The 16,368-nt window shown below is 40.8% G+C and overlaps 1 protein-coding gene across 1 annotated transcript; it reads right to left on the reverse strand.

The window, feature by feature from the left end:
* Positions 1–393: 393 nt before the first annotated feature.
* Positions 394–10,286, reverse strand: ctdspl3 (CTD (carboxy-terminal domain, RNA polymerase II, polypeptide A) small phosphatase like 3). Its single transcript, XM_078258707.1, has 11 exons — positions 10,029–10,286; positions 8,543–8,666; positions 8,259–8,399; positions 7,328–7,442; positions 6,986–7,097; positions 5,243–5,329; positions 4,554–4,616; positions 4,116–4,195; positions 3,003–3,129; positions 2,377–2,472; positions 394–894 (listed from the first exon to the last, which is right to left on the reverse strand). The coding sequence occupies exons 1-11, from the start codon at positions 10,155–10,157 to the stop codon at positions 829–831; spliced, it is 1,140 nt and encodes a 379-aa protein (XP_078114833.1). The 5' UTR covers positions 10,158–10,286; the 3' UTR covers positions 394–828.
* Positions 10,287–16,368: the final 6,082 nt, after the last annotated feature.

The raw sequence follows: 16,368 nt of genomic DNA on the forward strand, positions 1-16,368 counted from the left end.
TAACTACTGTCACAACACCACAGAAACCTTGCTGAAAACTAAGGGAATATGTCCAAAATATAAAACCATGACAAATACCTGACTATAGTTTCTGACCTTGATGAAACAGAGGATGTTGACCAGGTTCAGGCAGTCCTGTGGAATATGTATTCTTTCATCATTTTAAACAGTGACAGCATGACACAAATGTGATTCTCATTCTGCTGCATCACTTTACCTCTCTGACAATATTCACAGCTGTGCACTTAAACACCTTCCTCCTCCTCTTCATCATTCTGAAGCTTTCATGACAAACCGCTCACCTCACATGTTGAGACGTACATCTAGTATTAAATCAAATATTTCAAAGAACTGAAACAGATTGGATACAATGTACTGAAAGTAAAGCCAATATGACTGACAGAAGTGCTTTATTTTCGTATTTATTATCATGGTGATTCCATTGCATAAAAAGCATATCTAAAATATACAGAGAAAACAGCAGTTGATTAGCATATAATCAATAAATAAAAAATCATGACTATAAACATCATATTTCAAGTTTTGTCGTGTAAATATACACAAACACTGGGCAGCAGTTCATTGTCCTGTGGAATGAGTCTTGGGGAAACAGGGTTTTGGTGACAAACGACCAGTAGCATGTTTGAAATACCGATCTGCCGTCCTTTAAAGTCATCAGGGAGGAGAGAGGAGGGAGAGCAGGTCCACCACAAAGGTTAGCTAGTTCCAACTGGATTCTGCTTTTAGCCAAAGCATAAAGAAAGCAAACAATGAGCTGGGAAAGTCACATAAAGTAGTTAAAGTGAGGGAGGGGGTGGGTGAGTCCTGTTAGTCCTCCGACAGCAGCCTGTGGAAATGATCCTTCCTCTTCTTCAGCACCTCCCGAAAATCCTCCTGAAAAAACACAACAGGAGATATTCGACTGAATGATGAAACCGGGGGTGGAAAGACAGTAGATGCTGCTGCAGATAACCAGCTGTTTTATTCACAACTGACTGGGACATCTAGAGGCTGCACTGATCACCACACTAAAATATTATTTTATTTATTTATATATATCTATCTCCAACCTTTTCTCTTCCGATATTGATTCCGATATTCCAATTCAGGATGTTTTCTAATAGGATTACCCATCTGATGCCAGTGCTGTCTTTCTTCCTAATCTTCAAATCTGTAGGGCTGCAACTAACAGTTATCCATTATCCTTGCCAATTATTTTCTCGATTAATTGTCTATATGTTGGAGCTGCAAACATTAGTTGATTCATTGATTGGGGATTGTCGCTCTAACAATCTGTAAACGTTTTATGCAAGATAACATGAGGCCAGCAGTTGCTGTGGCACTTTTAAAAATGAGTCAGTAGCTCGCTGTGGCTGAATGAATGTTCAGTGACGTCAACAAAAAGCCCTGTATTTAATACGGCTCAGAAACATTGAGGCCGATACTCAGTCTGCTTAATAAGATCACTATCACTGACACTGATCCAGCGAATCAGATCCGTGCATCCCTACACATTTAGCTTGTAACAATTATATAACTTTAATTCTAAGTAATGTAACAAAACTGCCGGCGCGCCCACATGATACAGCCTTCCGTGACCCCGCTCCCCCCCAACCCCCATCCACGCAGTTGCTAGTAGCCAAGGAGGACACGGAGGATTAAAAAAACATGATGATTCTTCAGAAGAGATAATTATCTTTACTTGAGTTTCTGCGCGGGAAAGTCACCGGACAACACAATCTTCTGAACATAGCCATGCTGAGAAATACAGAGTTGTGTGGAGCTGATAGTCTTAATTAGCTTTGTAACAACTCATTTGCCAATGGCTTGAATGAAACAGACGTTCATTAAAAAGGTGCTCTAAGTGATGTCACGCATTTTTTAGGCTACAACATTTCTTGTCACATACAGCAAACATCTCCTCACTATCTGCCTGTCCCCTGAACACACAGTCTCTGTAGACAGCCCAGGCTCCACAAACGGCAACAAAAACAAACTGGCCAACCTGCACCACTAAACATAACAGAGTTCCAGACTTCCAGCCAATAACCGACAAGAAGGATTTTGGGGTTGGGGGTTGGGGGTTAGTGCGCGGAAGTACGGGGGAGGGGACAGGATGAGGAGGAGGGAAGGGCGAGCTAGCCTCGTTTTGTTTGACAATACTTCGAACGTCAACAAGAAGTAACGTCACCCAACATCGCTTAGAGCACCTTTAATATAAAAAAGTTACGCACTAAAGCTTTAAATCCCCCATTTATAAGATCTGAAAATGTCTAACTTTGTTCGTATAAAAAAAAAAAAACACATAAGCAGAAATCTACAACCTGATGCCTACATGCAATATGTAATAATCAGAGAAGCTGATAAATGACGTACCGCCGCAGACATTTTCTCCATGTAGGGGACGAGCTTCTGGAGCTCTCGGTCCTCCGGCTCCCCGGACCAGCTTTTGATGGGAATCGTGTTCATCAGCTGCAAAAACACCACAAGAACTTAAATGAATAAAAACGGTCTTGTATTTGTTTTCACTGTGAAGTTGCAATTGCAAGATGATACTATCACCGGAGAACCAATATGGAGGAATTTCACTTACAAGTCTGACAAAAAACAAACAAAACCTCAATAACATTTCTGATGTTAATAAAAGACAAGTCTGGTGATATTGTGTTTCTTATCGTCAGCAAAAACTATACATTTGTGTCTCATTTTTAATTAGCTCTGTCCGTTAAAAGCAATGAAAATGACAGTGTTAGATTCTGAATTGGCATCTAAAAATCACAGTGCTGGGAGCCCAGATAGCTCAGTTGGTAGAGCAGGTGCCCATATATAGAGGTTTACTCCTTGACGCAGCGGGCCCGGGTTCGACTCTGACCTGCGGCCCTTTGCTGCATGTCATTCCCCCTCTCTCCCTTTCATGTCTTCAGCTGTCCTGTCAAAAATAAAGGCTGTAAAATGCCCAACAAAAAAAAGAGGAAGAAAAAAATAAATAAATCAGTGCTTACATGGTACGGGTATGTGTGGGGTGCGTTGTCCAGAATGACCGTCTTGGCAAGATCCCTCCCGAGAACGCTGAGATCTTTGATGTAGTGGCCGAGAACGCAGGCACAGTCATCCTGATACAGACGATGTCTACAAGAGAAATCATCAACGTGAAAAACAGTTACACCCGTTTCTGTGAACCAAGTGTGTCAGTATGTTATGTGTAAGTTGTTGATGTCTGCATCTGAAACACATCTATGTGGAGGAGTGCATCTCTCCCTCTCAGATTATACAATATGCATCTCCACTCAGTGACGGCTCCTCTCTGTAACTTTACCGTCAGTGCACACGTCACCTTCGTAAACCTGCATTAACTGAACTGCCTGAGCACCGAGAGTGAACCAAAAACAGTAAAGTCGTGTGCCGGACAGTTAAACAATGACCTAAAACTTGCTATAAACTCCGTAAAGCCGAGGGGAAATTCAGATCCGAATGATAATTATCTGTAGCTTCATCACTACAAGTGACCCCTTTCACATTGTTTTCACACTTCTGTCACTATAATACATTATGGAATACAGCCGCTTTAAATGAGTAGCGCGGTTTGAGGAATATTCTATTATACAGGCCACATTGTACACGGAAATACGACGTTTCTTTCAGTGTGGGGATGTTCCACACCAACACGCCTTTTTTTTCTGAATTTCATGTAGAATTTGGGTTCTGGAATCGGTGGGTTTTTTAATCAATCTGACTCTTATGTCGTTTTTTTTTTTGTAAATTATCTGTTCATCTTCACATCCCTTCTTCTATGTCACATTAACCGCCTGAAGCCAAAAGGAAAACTAATCTCTGACTGTCCTTACCATATGGCACGGACACATCTGCGCTCATTGTTATTCACTGTGGGTAACAAGTCAGCTACATCCCTCACACTGTTAAATGACAACATCACAGAGTAACCGACAACGTTTCAGAGCGGAGTCCAGAGGTCAGTGTGCTGGTCACAGACGGGTCAGCAGCAGGCTAACACTCGCCGCCTGAGTCTGATAAACCTGACAGAGTGCACGTCTCTGCGGTCGAGCAAAGAGTTTATGAAACACAAGTGGAAGCAGATCTTCGGAACAGAGACATACCGAAACAGTTTTCTCTGCGGGTCCAGGATGTCCAGTATCTTCTCAGCGTATTCCTTCTTTGCACATGTGTAAACAAACAGCTGGAACAGAACACAAACAGCAGCTGGAACCGATTGCAAGAAACCAAACTCAACGGGCATCGGGATGCCACGAAAACTACATTTTGTTTCCATTTATTTTCATATACAAAGAAAAATAAGAAACGGTGGAAATAAATTGGTTCCGAATAATTAAATTAACAATAAAAGGGGTTAGGTATGATAGAAGTATCTGTGTGCAAAGACGGGGTTCCGAAAACTGAAGCAGATCAGTTCAAGTTTTGCAGAATAAAACCTGAATTCACTAAAAACAAACAGACTGTAGACAGCATTTGCCTTGAGCCAGTCGTGTCAATGCACGACCAGACAATTTTGAATTTTATATCAGATTAACACATACCTCATAGACTTTTGCCATGGACTGCAGAAACTCTTTGACATGCGGTCGTAGGATCATGTACACCTGTTGATAGCAGGGGAGCAGAGAGGATGACAGAATAAATTAAGTTTATACATATTCAGTTCCTATTTAATTATCTAAAAAGGTCAAATTGTCCACTAAATCTGCAATTTAGAAAATTGTCTTTTTTTGCGATTTAGTGCAGCAAATCACAGATTACTGAATGAAATCAGAGACAACATGGTGGAGAAGATTGAGTGCTTGTCCCACCGGTGTGTTATTGTTAGTTCTGGTATTTCTCCACATTAAGACTAGATTCCCTCTATCTCCTGCTTCCTGTCATCCCTCACGGAAGAGGACAAACACACTGAAGCGATTCGTCCATCATCCTGTCCGTCTTGTGCAAATAACCCCAAGTCTGTCTAGTGCAATATTTTTTTTAAGTGCAATAACCGTATATGTAATTAGTGCCACCTTATCGTGTTTATTTATCTTGAGTTTTATATTTCACTACTCAAATTTTGCCATTTTATATTTTTGTTTGTGATTCTTATCTTTTACTATTTAAATGCTGCCATTTTATATTTATACTGTCAACTGAGAGCTGCTTAACCGGGTTTCGTTGCTGTGAAACAATGACAAAGATTATATTCTATTCCATCTGCTCAGTGTGCTTCAGATTCACAAACCTTGTACTGATGGTCCTGGAAAGCTGTGTGGAAGGTGTGCTCTGCTTCCTCAATCACATTCAGAGAGCTGAACATCAAGGTCTCCTCCTGGAAGGACATGGATCAATGTGACTTAGGGTACGCCCCATAGCACTCAAATTGCATCCCTGACTCCTCCACTTGTCTCCCTTTAGGAGGAAATCATCGGAGAAGAGAGGCAACGAGCAAATGTCTTTTAGCGGGATGAGACGTCCTTTCCTCTGAAGCGTCACATGAATTTGTCAGCTGTTTGGGCGGAGTTAGCAACTCCTTCAGCTGCGCGGCTAAAGCTCGCTCCTCTGTCTTCGGGGCAGAAATAAAAGCTTTGAGACGGCCTTCACCGAGGAGGGACAGAACAACTTCCGGTTCAGCTGAGGACCGAGGAGTCGAGGAGCTATCAAATAAGGGTGATGAGATTCAGCCCTCGTTTATTTCAGTATTAAAACCCAAGAATGCTCCGATTATGGTTATGGTGCTAGGTGTCTGCTTTAACTAGCCACATAGAGAAATAAACTGCCAGATCGACCCACCATAATCAACTCCTTGTTACATTCATAACAGTTAACACAACTTATATCACAAAACAAACCAGATATAATATATTTCTGGCAACTGAACTCTGTCACAGACTTAAAACCTAAACCAAAGCACATACATGAACTCACACTCCTGTCTGTGTCGCAGAGTCATACGTTCTCCATAACAGATCTCTCTGAATTAAGCAACAGCAAATAAGAACATCTAAACCAAAAAAGGCGAGATTTAAGACAGATGGGGAAAAACAAAACAACCACTGTGTTTGAGTCACAGCAGCTGTTGTGAGGTACATTTAGACTCCTGAGGCGCAGCACAACTTATTTGCACTCAGGACAGCAGTGTTGTTTTGTGACAAAATAATCTTTAAGTCCACTAAAATACTTTTTTGGAAGAAAAAAAAATAACTAACCAACTAAACCTGAATGACAGTCAAAAGATAAAACCATTATCCAAACTGGTTGGGCCGGTTTGACCGGCAGCTGGGCTGCTAGCTGACAAGACGTCCACACATTTCCAAAAATGTTGGAGGTTTCCAAATAGGGATCATTTGGATACACCAGCCTCATACTTCTTTCTATCAAAAATGGATGCTTTCTTGCCTGAAAAAATATCAAAATGTAATAAAGTGACATAATAGCAGTCACACAAGTCAGCTTCCAAAGTATCCTTGATAAAACAGACAGAGCATGAACACTTATTTTTGACTGTACTTGGCTAGATGTTGACTTTGAATTGGAGCAGTACTTGCTTGCTTGGGCTGTGAGTGATGTTTCACAAGAACACAAGTACAGAAAAAAAAAAAATCTAGTGTTTGGCAAAGAGACCAAGACTCTGGAGAAACCTGCTCGCTCGGTTGCTGTTGGCTTATTTGTGATCCCCAGATCTTCGTTCCACATTTACATCGCTGCAGTCTTGTTCATCGTGTCTTAATAAATGTAAGCTCTTTGTAATACATACCAGCATCTAAATACCTGCATCATACTACATTCTACCAACCCAAGGATACCACTCACAGTAATTATTTATACTTTCGTTTTAAGAAGAGGAGCTCATTAACAATAACAAAAAAATAAGTGGATCTTGAGTTACGATTAATTTATCAAAGTTAAAGATCCATGTTCCTTCTTCATGTATCTGACTTGTTGTGCCCATATGCGAAAGCAGATAGCTCCAGAGAATTAAACTCACCAGGTCGACCACCAGGGTGGCCTCTGGGGTGCTCCTGGTCTTGGGGGGAATATCTCTGAGTTGGGGTCGAGAATGCTGAGATTGTGACGGTATGTTCTTGATAAACGTGGAGCTGAAAAAGAAAATAATGCTCTTACATATAGAAATAATCACTAAAAACAGGAGAGTTATGTACATAAGGACATGAAAGAGGGACGAGTGATAAGTTCTGGCACTGTAGAATCAATTCAAAAAGCAACACTCAAGTAAGAATACCGTTATTTTCTCTAAACTTCCAGGATATGAAAAAGTATAAATATATCTTGTACGGTTGTTGATGTCTGAAAGGGGCTTAATACTTACGGATTGAAGATCTCATCATCCTCTTCTCCAGCCAGAAGGTCAATGGAGCCGAAACCAAAGACACCTTGTTCTGGGCTCATCAACACGTTGCTTCCAGTACCTGCACACTTCACATCTGGACGGAATAAACAACAAAATGTACAAACTATAAGCAACACAAGTCTGTTAATCTCCGAGCAGCCAGGGAAACGTAATACTTCCAGCAAACGGTTGACATTTGATAAACTATACGTATAAATTGTCTTAAGGATGGAAAGCTCCGAAGTACTTGTTTCTTGTCAGTTCTCAATGTTATTTGAGGCTTTATTATTTACATCAAAGCGTAATATTATCAAAGGAATGACAAAAAAAAAAGCTGCACCTGACCACAACGTGGATGCAATTGGAGCCTCTCACATAATGCACAAACCACAAGAGTGAGACTCGTTTACTAAAGCTGTTTACACTGTCAATGGTTTCTGGCTTTTTCATAAGGGAATAGCAATGACTCATACTGGGTCCGAATTATAGGACACCAAGTCCTCCACCAATAAAATAAATACCAACTGTCAGCTCACCACATTAATGGCTGCTGAGCAGTTCAATGGGCTCACAATGTTCTTTTTATTTGATGCATCCAGAGTGGGAATTTACCACAAGCCAGCAGAAAGATGCTGGTACATTTATACTGTGTTTGGTAAGTGAGTTTACTCCACCAGGCACCTTCGTCATAAGAAAACAATCTTGATGACTGGATATCTCCCAAAGTTAAATGGTAAAATAGTGAATGTGATGAGTACATTTGTTCTCTCCCACAACACCAAATTAAATCAAATATCTGGAGGGCTTGTTGAGGACTTTTTGATGTCTTGCATTCATACAAGTAGAGTATGTTTAAGGTAGTACAACTCATATCTAGAACAGGGATTGCAGTGATAGTAGCTGTACTCACTCTCTTTGGTGGGTGTGAGAAAACGCACGATGGGTGAGTAGATGTTTCTGGCTGTTGTATTGCGAGGAGACCCTGGGTCGATCTCTGACAGTATGCGCTCAGGGCGCATGATGGGCCTGATCGGAGTCTTAAATGCCAAATCTAGACCACAAGAAGATGATCATTCAGAAAATACAAAAACAAGAGCAGGGGACAGCGTGAGGAAATTTGTATTCAGGAAAAACAAAATGACAAAATATGTTTAAAAAAAATCCTTGAGAATAACGGAAGGCTGCCAAATATACCAGTTTCTCTGTCATCAACAGCAATGGCTCTCTTCCTTGGCCGGACACGAGGCAGCGGTCTCCTCGTCATCGTGGGAATTTCGTCATCTGAGTGGTGGGAGTCATCATCCAAGGTTTCTTCACTCTACACAGTAAAGAGTAAAAAAGGTATTGATAAAAAACTGGAAAGTATGATTGTCTAGATGTGACCAAAATACCAAACACTACCAAAAATGTTGCCCTAAGAGGTCGGTTATCAAGCACAGCAATGCCAAGTGACGTCCTTCTGTTTCACTACAGCTGTGGGAATAATGAGGGTGACTCTTATCGTTCAGGTAAAAAAAAATGTTTCAATTGCAATATTATCATCTAAAATAGATCCAAATGTCTGTAACTGAAGTGGAAAACATACAATACTACAGTTACTCACTACTACACTACCTCAATAAGTGTTTTTAGTTGCATGGGCTTTGTGCAACATTGTGCATAAAGCCTGAGTAAGTCTGTTTGAAACAGACTAACACCAACATGAATACTACATGATTGTGCCATTATTCAAATGCAAAACAGACACAAAAAGAGATTTACCTACGACAAATCAGAACCGTTTCAGAGTTGTACAATGTAACTTGTACTGCCTACAAAATGCACAGCAAAAAAAAAAAAAATCATAATATTGGTATCCGTGTATTGCGAGCTTATGCATCACTATTTGTTGTTGTTTTGCTCATGCCCACGTTAGCGCCAGGTACTGTTTGCATTATGAAGCAACAGACACTGTGCATCAGCCCTGCACTATATGGTGTAGCTAGGGGTGGGGGATGGATTCTTAGATTTATCGTGAAAGAGTATGTCTCGATGCAGAAAAGTCAATAATCTGACATTTAAAACCCGGTTCTCGACATTCTGATAGTCTGTAAAACCGGCTAACGTAGCTAACTCTCCATCACGCAGCAGTTTCGGGTGCTCGTAAACCAAGAAGATTGTATTTAAATACCTCCGGAGACAAAACAGGTGGTTAGCTAGTTAACATAGCTAAGTAAAGCAGGAATAGAAAGCGACCTATCGTCCAGAAGCCAGTTTAAGCAGCTAACGTTAGCAACACCGTCTACAGTTTCCCATTATTTTTCGTAGGATGGCGAAGGCATGACCCGCCCTACTCTCTATCTGATTGCCTAGTACTCGTTGCCTTCGTTGGTTAGGTTTAGGCAAGAAACGTGGGATTGGTTAGGTTAGGGTAAGAAAGTCAAGGTAAGCCAATCAGGGGCAGAGTAGGGCGGGACATGACGTCGCTATCCTGGGAAAAAAAAATACTCGCCAACTGTTTGCCGTTTGTTATGAAATCACTAGCTAGCATCAGAATAACGTTACCGAAACCACGCTTACTTATACTAATTATTACTGTATCCGGAAACTAACACGACGTTTATTGGTACCACTAGCATTTGTGAGGCTAGTATAAGGTCGCTGACTGAGAAACTAATCGTAGCAAAATGAAATATGTTACCTTGGTTTGTAGAGGGCTTTCGACCCCCGATAAGCGCGTTGTTCTCGGCGTCGCTTTGTTGGCCCGTCGACGTGTGCTCCTCGGTGTCTCCGAGTAACATGTAACGGTTCTTTGAGACCTAAGTCTCATTTTTCTACTTCAAATGGGACTTGTTAACATCAACACACAAACTCCACTGTGATGAAGCTATTGCTAATCGTTTTGAATCTGGGTGCTATGATCTTCTACCCCCCCCCGTTTCAGTAGAGAGTCGGTGTAGCTCCGCCCCGCTCGTCCCCGTGTCTTCTCGAATCATTTCGTGTGTTTAAATCTGCCGGGGTGCGATAGGTTCACTACTGCAGGACACTGTTATTGGGCGGTGCTTCAGAAAGCTCCAGCGTCAACGTGAGACGTGTGCAGGCTGGACTGTGGAATGTGACAAACAGCGACTGGTCATCATCTAGATACCTTTTAAAAAAAATGTAAAACAATTAATGAAGAATATCAAATTGTAATAATAAATGAAATCCCTAGTGGAATCTTCCAACTGATAAAATGCCACTCTGAGAGACAAGAATAGGAACAGAAGTGGCATAAACCACGAACAATGTTTTGGATAAATGAAGTGTCTGGCACAATGTTTGTTTTGCTATAGTCTTTACTTTACGGTCTTAATGCCATCTAATAAATAGGGAGTGAAGCAGGGACCGGCGGATGCCATTGTGGTAGTGAAGCCCAAACCAGGTGCTACTTCACCAAGTGGAATCAGGTATGCAGAGTCAGTGTAAACAGGCACGCTATACTATACTGTTTAGCAAAAATGGTTATTGATTGCCTGATGTTATTCCAGATCTGCACTTTACAAGGCCTAGGTGAGCTTTCCAGACCCATCAACCCCCGACCCTTATGCTGCTTAGGCTGACTTCGAACCAGGCTCTCTTCCCCTTATCTGTACAATGAATCTCCCACCTGACAAGACACTCGTGGACTCCATCTTTGGTAATGTACATGCTGGCAATATCCTATCCTATCAGCATCCACCACCTACAGCTGATGGTGTTATCACCCATAAGGATGCACCCCCATTCCTAAAAGTGCCACCAGAGGGCTACAAGTTAAAGCCAACAAACCAGGAACAGCTGCATCTCAACTGACTGTCTGTATCTTTGTCACAGTCACACCTCATTGAAGAATCAACAATATGCCAAAGTGCAGCACCTGAGTGGCATTCACTGAGGAAGGAGAGGGTGACTGCTTCCAATTTTAGGGAGGCTAGCCACGTTAGAGAGAAACAGACAGAAAACCTAACTAAGAGGATCATCAAAGGGACATGACAAACAGCGCACATGAAAAGGGGACTGGATATGGAGGCAGGTGCAAAAGACTATGCAACTCTAAAAAACCTAAACTTAAGAAAATGTGGACTAGTGATTCATCCAGATGCACCTTGGCAGGGTGCGTCACCTGATGGGCTATATATATGTGGGTATATGATCCACTGGACATTTTGACACATCATTTGGCTTGGTTAAAATAAAGGGGCAGTTGCTTATCACAGGTATGCAATGGAGTGACTTTGTTGTCTGTGCCCATGATGACATGTTTGTGCAGGGCATTTACAGAGACACTTCTGTGTTAAGCTCCCTGAAACAGAGGTGTGATTTGTTTTTCTTTTTTACATATCTGCCAAAATACCTCTCTGCACAACTGAAGAGGCACAGTGCTAAGGAAATGAATGTATGCATGATTTTAAAAACATGTAATTTTATTTTGTCAGGTCATCTGATTAAATGATTGTTTTGGTGACTATGAAGGACTGTATGTTTTGGCTGGTTTGTAAAAGGTTGTGGACACCAGGGGGCATCAGTTAAAATGCAAGATTTTCAGACAAGATGTTCATTTTGGGTATTAATTGAAATGAAGGTGTGTGTGGGGTTTTGGAACAGAGATACATGCAAATAATGAGTACAAGCTATACAGTATACATATTTCAACATATTGTTACATCCCTTACAGGTATACAGTGAAACAAATACATACTTAAGAGGCCAAATCAGTTCTGCTACACAAAACTTCAACGTAGTGTTATAAAAATGCTTATTACAAAGCAAATACAAAACCAGAAATGAAATAACTAAAGCTATATTTCTCTAATCTCTGTTTAAATGTTGATTTGCTACACATAAATGCAACAATAAACATTGTGCTAAATCAGCTGAACATAAAGTATTTGAGCTGCAGAAGTCTTCCTTAAAATAAATACGGCCTACATTTTGTAAGAACAACAAACTAATTGAAGCACTTTGTTAAAATGCAGAGTTGTACACTAGTTAAACAATTAAACATGCTCTGCCATTACACAACAAACGAGCAGCAAAATGGTTTATCGGTGTTTTAAGCCCCCAATGTCTCTCCAGGCAGCGCTGCCTGGAAGGCACTAGGATTAGGCAATGGTTAAGGTTAGGGTTAGGGTTAGGGTCATGGGGTTAGGGTTAGGTGCCGTGAAGTAGACGGTCACAGCGCTGCCTTGAAGTCGACGTTGGGGGCTCAAAACACCATCGAGCAACAAAATGCCCAACAATATTACGGTGCAATAAACACAATGTAAACGTTATAAAGTACAACTAACAACAAATATCGATATGACTTAGTCAGGTCGACCCTCGTCACAAGTATGTATTTCATCTCAAATAATGTCTGACAGTGAATGATGTGAAGGGTTCATTCTAAGGTTAAAACGAAAATGATTGGTTTAAGGTGATTATAAAGTAATGAAAAATATTTATAGATATTTCATTCCATTTGTCCCTGTCTAATTCTGCTTTAACAGCTTTAGTAATTGCTTTCCCAGACTTTACCTAAGGGCCCGTTTTGGTAGTTGACCAAGAGACAGGCTACAGTGTAAAGTTGATTGATGCTCCCTGTGGGTGAAAGAGGGATTACTGTACTGAATATCTTGTGCTTCTTCACCCTTTGAATGAGTCGTTCAACATGAACTCTCAGTCTTGCAATAGACTGTGTTTTCCTGACCTCTGGCTCAGACAGTTGTGCCCTCTTTGACAGGGAGCAGGAAGCAGGAAGGTAGGTATGTGGACTTTGCAGGGCACACAATCTTCCACAAGAAAACCCTTATCATTATAGCCATTGTTGGTTTTAGAAGAGACACAATACACAATACCAGGCTGCTTTAGAATCTCTCTATCACTGATGGCGCCTTCATAGAGACATGACACAAAGGTTACAGCACCGTGAGGAGCCATCCCAATCAACCCTTTGAAAGTGCAGTGAGATGTGTAGGTAGAGAACACCTTGCTCTGGAGAAGAAGAGAGTTTGGTATCTGGCAACGCAGTTCAGTACAGTCCAAAATCACTTATGTATCTGAGTAATACTGAAAAACATCTGGCATGGGAGCTTTGACAGTCTCTTCGTCCAGCTAAATGCCCACAGCTCCAAGTACACAGTATAGAGAAAGTTAGCCCATGTGTTGATGATGTGGCTTGGTTTGGTGAATTCTGAATCTGTGGGCCAGATCCTGCTGCATCAGACTCAATGACAGATATGTCATAAACAGAAAAAACTTGTGAATGGGTTGAAGAGACTGTGAAAAGAAGAACATCTATTTCATTTATTACTATAACACAAACACAAAAACTGGCACAGTAAAATAAGGAAGGCACTAGGATTAGGCAGTGGTTAGAGTTAGGGTTAAGGTTAGGGTCATGGGGTTAGGTGCCTTGAAGTAGACAGTCGCAGCGCTGCCTTGAAGTCGACGTTGGGGGCTTAAAGCACCATCAAGCATCCTTTCCCAAACTCCGGTCTCTGGGGCTGGAAGAGTGAATTTGTTCCAATGAAACAGCTCCATTCTTCAGAAGTCTGTGTCCGGCTAGAGTTTGAGGTCTGTATTTTGGAAATGTCAGCTACACACTCTTGTCTGGTTTGTAACTGTAAAATAGTCTCGTCCTATATTAACTACCCACGTCTTCTTTATTTCCTTATCTTTGGGAAACGCGTGGAAACTAAGAAAAGTGTTAAAGGTGCCCTATGAGTTCCTGCATGGTCACTTCTGTTGACGTTCCAAGTAAATTCCAAACAAAACAGAGCAAGCTCGGCCCTCCCCCCCATGTTTCCGTAACTGTCATGACTAATGGCATTTTTCCATTACATGGTACCTGCTCGACTCGCTTCGACTCTACTCGCCTTTTTTGGTTTTCCATTACAAAAAAAAGTCCCTGGTACCTGCTAACAGGTACTTTTTTTTAGTACCACCTCCGTCGAGGTTCCAAGCGAGCTGAGGCGATACCAAAAGGTGACGTGAAAACCTGCAGACTACTGATTGGTCAGAGAGGATCGTCACTAATCACTGCGTCATCATTGCTAGTGACAGATGGGGGTGTTCTGAACAAACCCGCCATTTTTAAATTGTTTAGCCAGCTGTGTTTGTTTTTTGCTGTCTCCAGCTTCTTTTGAAACAAAATTTTTCTTGCAGAGAGTAAAAAAACAACACACCTTCGACGTTCTGTGTGTGTGTTGCGTTAGGTCACGGCAGTTTCCTGCGGCATTGCTATGATGACCAACCACGCTCGCCTCAAGCATGAGGCGGTACTAAATCTGCAATGGAAAATGGAGGATGGGACACCGCGGCCGAGTCGAGTCGAGCTGAGTAGAGCTGGTACTAGCAGTGGGTAAACGCCATAACTGACTAACTGTCACTAACCCCACCCCCTCCCGCAACCATCTGGTCGGTGATTGACTGGAGTGGTTTGTTGTATTTTGGTGCACAGCCTGTGTCTGTAGTGTTTGTTTGACGTTGACTTCACCGGAAATACATCATGTACCGCCGTGCATAGAGCCAAGAATGTAATATTATGACTGAATATTTGTAAATTTAATTCTAAATTTAAAAAAAGAAACAAGAATGTAATATTATATTGTGAAAACAAAAAACAGACAGTACAGCGGATTGTCAATGTATTAATCCTTCTAAGAGAATTTGAACCTTTCAGAATTTAATTCAGGAAATATTGAGTATCTAAATGATAAATACTAAGAAAAGTGTTCATATGGTTGATATGCTTACAGGATACTTTAGATACATGTTTTAAATGAATGCAATTTTCCCTCAAAATCTCCCTGTATTTGAAATACATAAAAGGTTAACATGTTAGTAAAGAAAAATTCCAGTTAAACTGCTAGATAAAATGTGAGTAATTGACACAAACGTTGTGGTTGTTGGGTATGTCAGTGTGGAGAGGCTGTACATAGCTTTATCCAGTAGTCAAATGTTTGTTTACCTTTGTTGTCCTAGTATGTGTATTTTTGTGTGCATTGAGAACAACAAAAATCTGGAGTAAAGTAGGCTACATGAAATAAATTATTTCCAGTAAGTATTGTCAATAGAAACAGAACTTTGTACTGCATTATACTGTGAACAAAAAGTATAGGCTAATATTACCAAAGGCTTCTTAAAAAGTATTCAGATCGCAACAGCAATTTAGCAGTGGTGAAAAGTAAGTTGGCCTACATTATTACAGTATTTCCATTTTCTGCTATACTCCACTACAATTTAGAGGCAAATAATGTACTTTTAAATAAATAAAACTGTAAGATATTTAAAAGAATGGGTTAATAAGGTAAATTCAGGACTTCTGGAGTCACAGTAAAAATGAATCCCTCATTATGCAGAGGATGCTGTAAAAAGATTTAGCCCTGTTAACTAAAATCATTTAAGTGGAGCGTTCACTGCTTTTTGGTGCCAGCATCAATGTTATTGAATATAATGGACACATTTTAATTGAAGACTGAAGAGAGTTAAGCTAACCAGTTAAAAAGGATGGAACATCATACAACTTATCTTAGGATACAGGACATAAAAGACACCCACACACCAAACTCTGGTGACATTTAAGAAAAGTGATATTTTATTAATTTCAAATTCAAAATAAAAGTATTCACACAAACACATATTGAGTAAATAGGCAAGAAAAAATCTTCACCCTTCAAAAAAAAAAAAAAAAAAAAAAAAAACTGTTGCATTGCCCGACGTGGTTACCAGGAAACATCCCATTCATCAAACTAATTGAATCGTTTATAGAAAAAGGAGGAATAAGCACACATTAATAGAACAGACTGAAAAACGACTCACAGTACTAACGGTGCTCCTAGAAGCAGTACTTGTTGTAGTACTAAGTAGTAGTTATCTGTTGAGCTGGAGGTTCCCTGGTGATGCTCAAATAAACTAAACAGCAGAAGTGTTACAAACCTGTAACACAGAGAGAGACAGAGAGACGGAGAACGACACCCCAGAGTCCAAAATAAACCTCCCAGTCACCTACCAGGGTGACAAATATCTGCTGAGAGTAT

Source organism: Sander vitreus, chromosome 9 (assembly GCF_031162955.1).
Source record: "Sander vitreus isolate 19-12246 chromosome 9, sanVit1, whole genome shotgun sequence".
Lineage (NCBI taxonomy): Eukaryota > Metazoa > Chordata > Actinopteri > Perciformes > Percidae > Sander > Sander vitreus.

What these genes read in the sequence shown, in the direction of transcription:
- ctdspl3 (XM_078258707.1), bottom strand. Translation starts at nt 10,157, where the DNA reads ATGAGACTTAGGTCTCAAAGAACCGTTACATGTTACTCGGAGACACCG. An exon ending in CCACCCTGGTGGTCGACCTG is followed by an intron (nt 5,330 to 6,985) that starts GTGAGTTTAATT and finishes ATGTCCTTCCAG; the next exon opens with GAGGAGACCTTGATGTTCAG. An exon ending in TCCAGGACCATCAGTACAAG is followed by an intron (nt 4,617 to 5,242) that starts GTTTGTGAATCT and finishes TGCTATCAACAG; the next exon opens with GTGTACATGATCCTACGACC.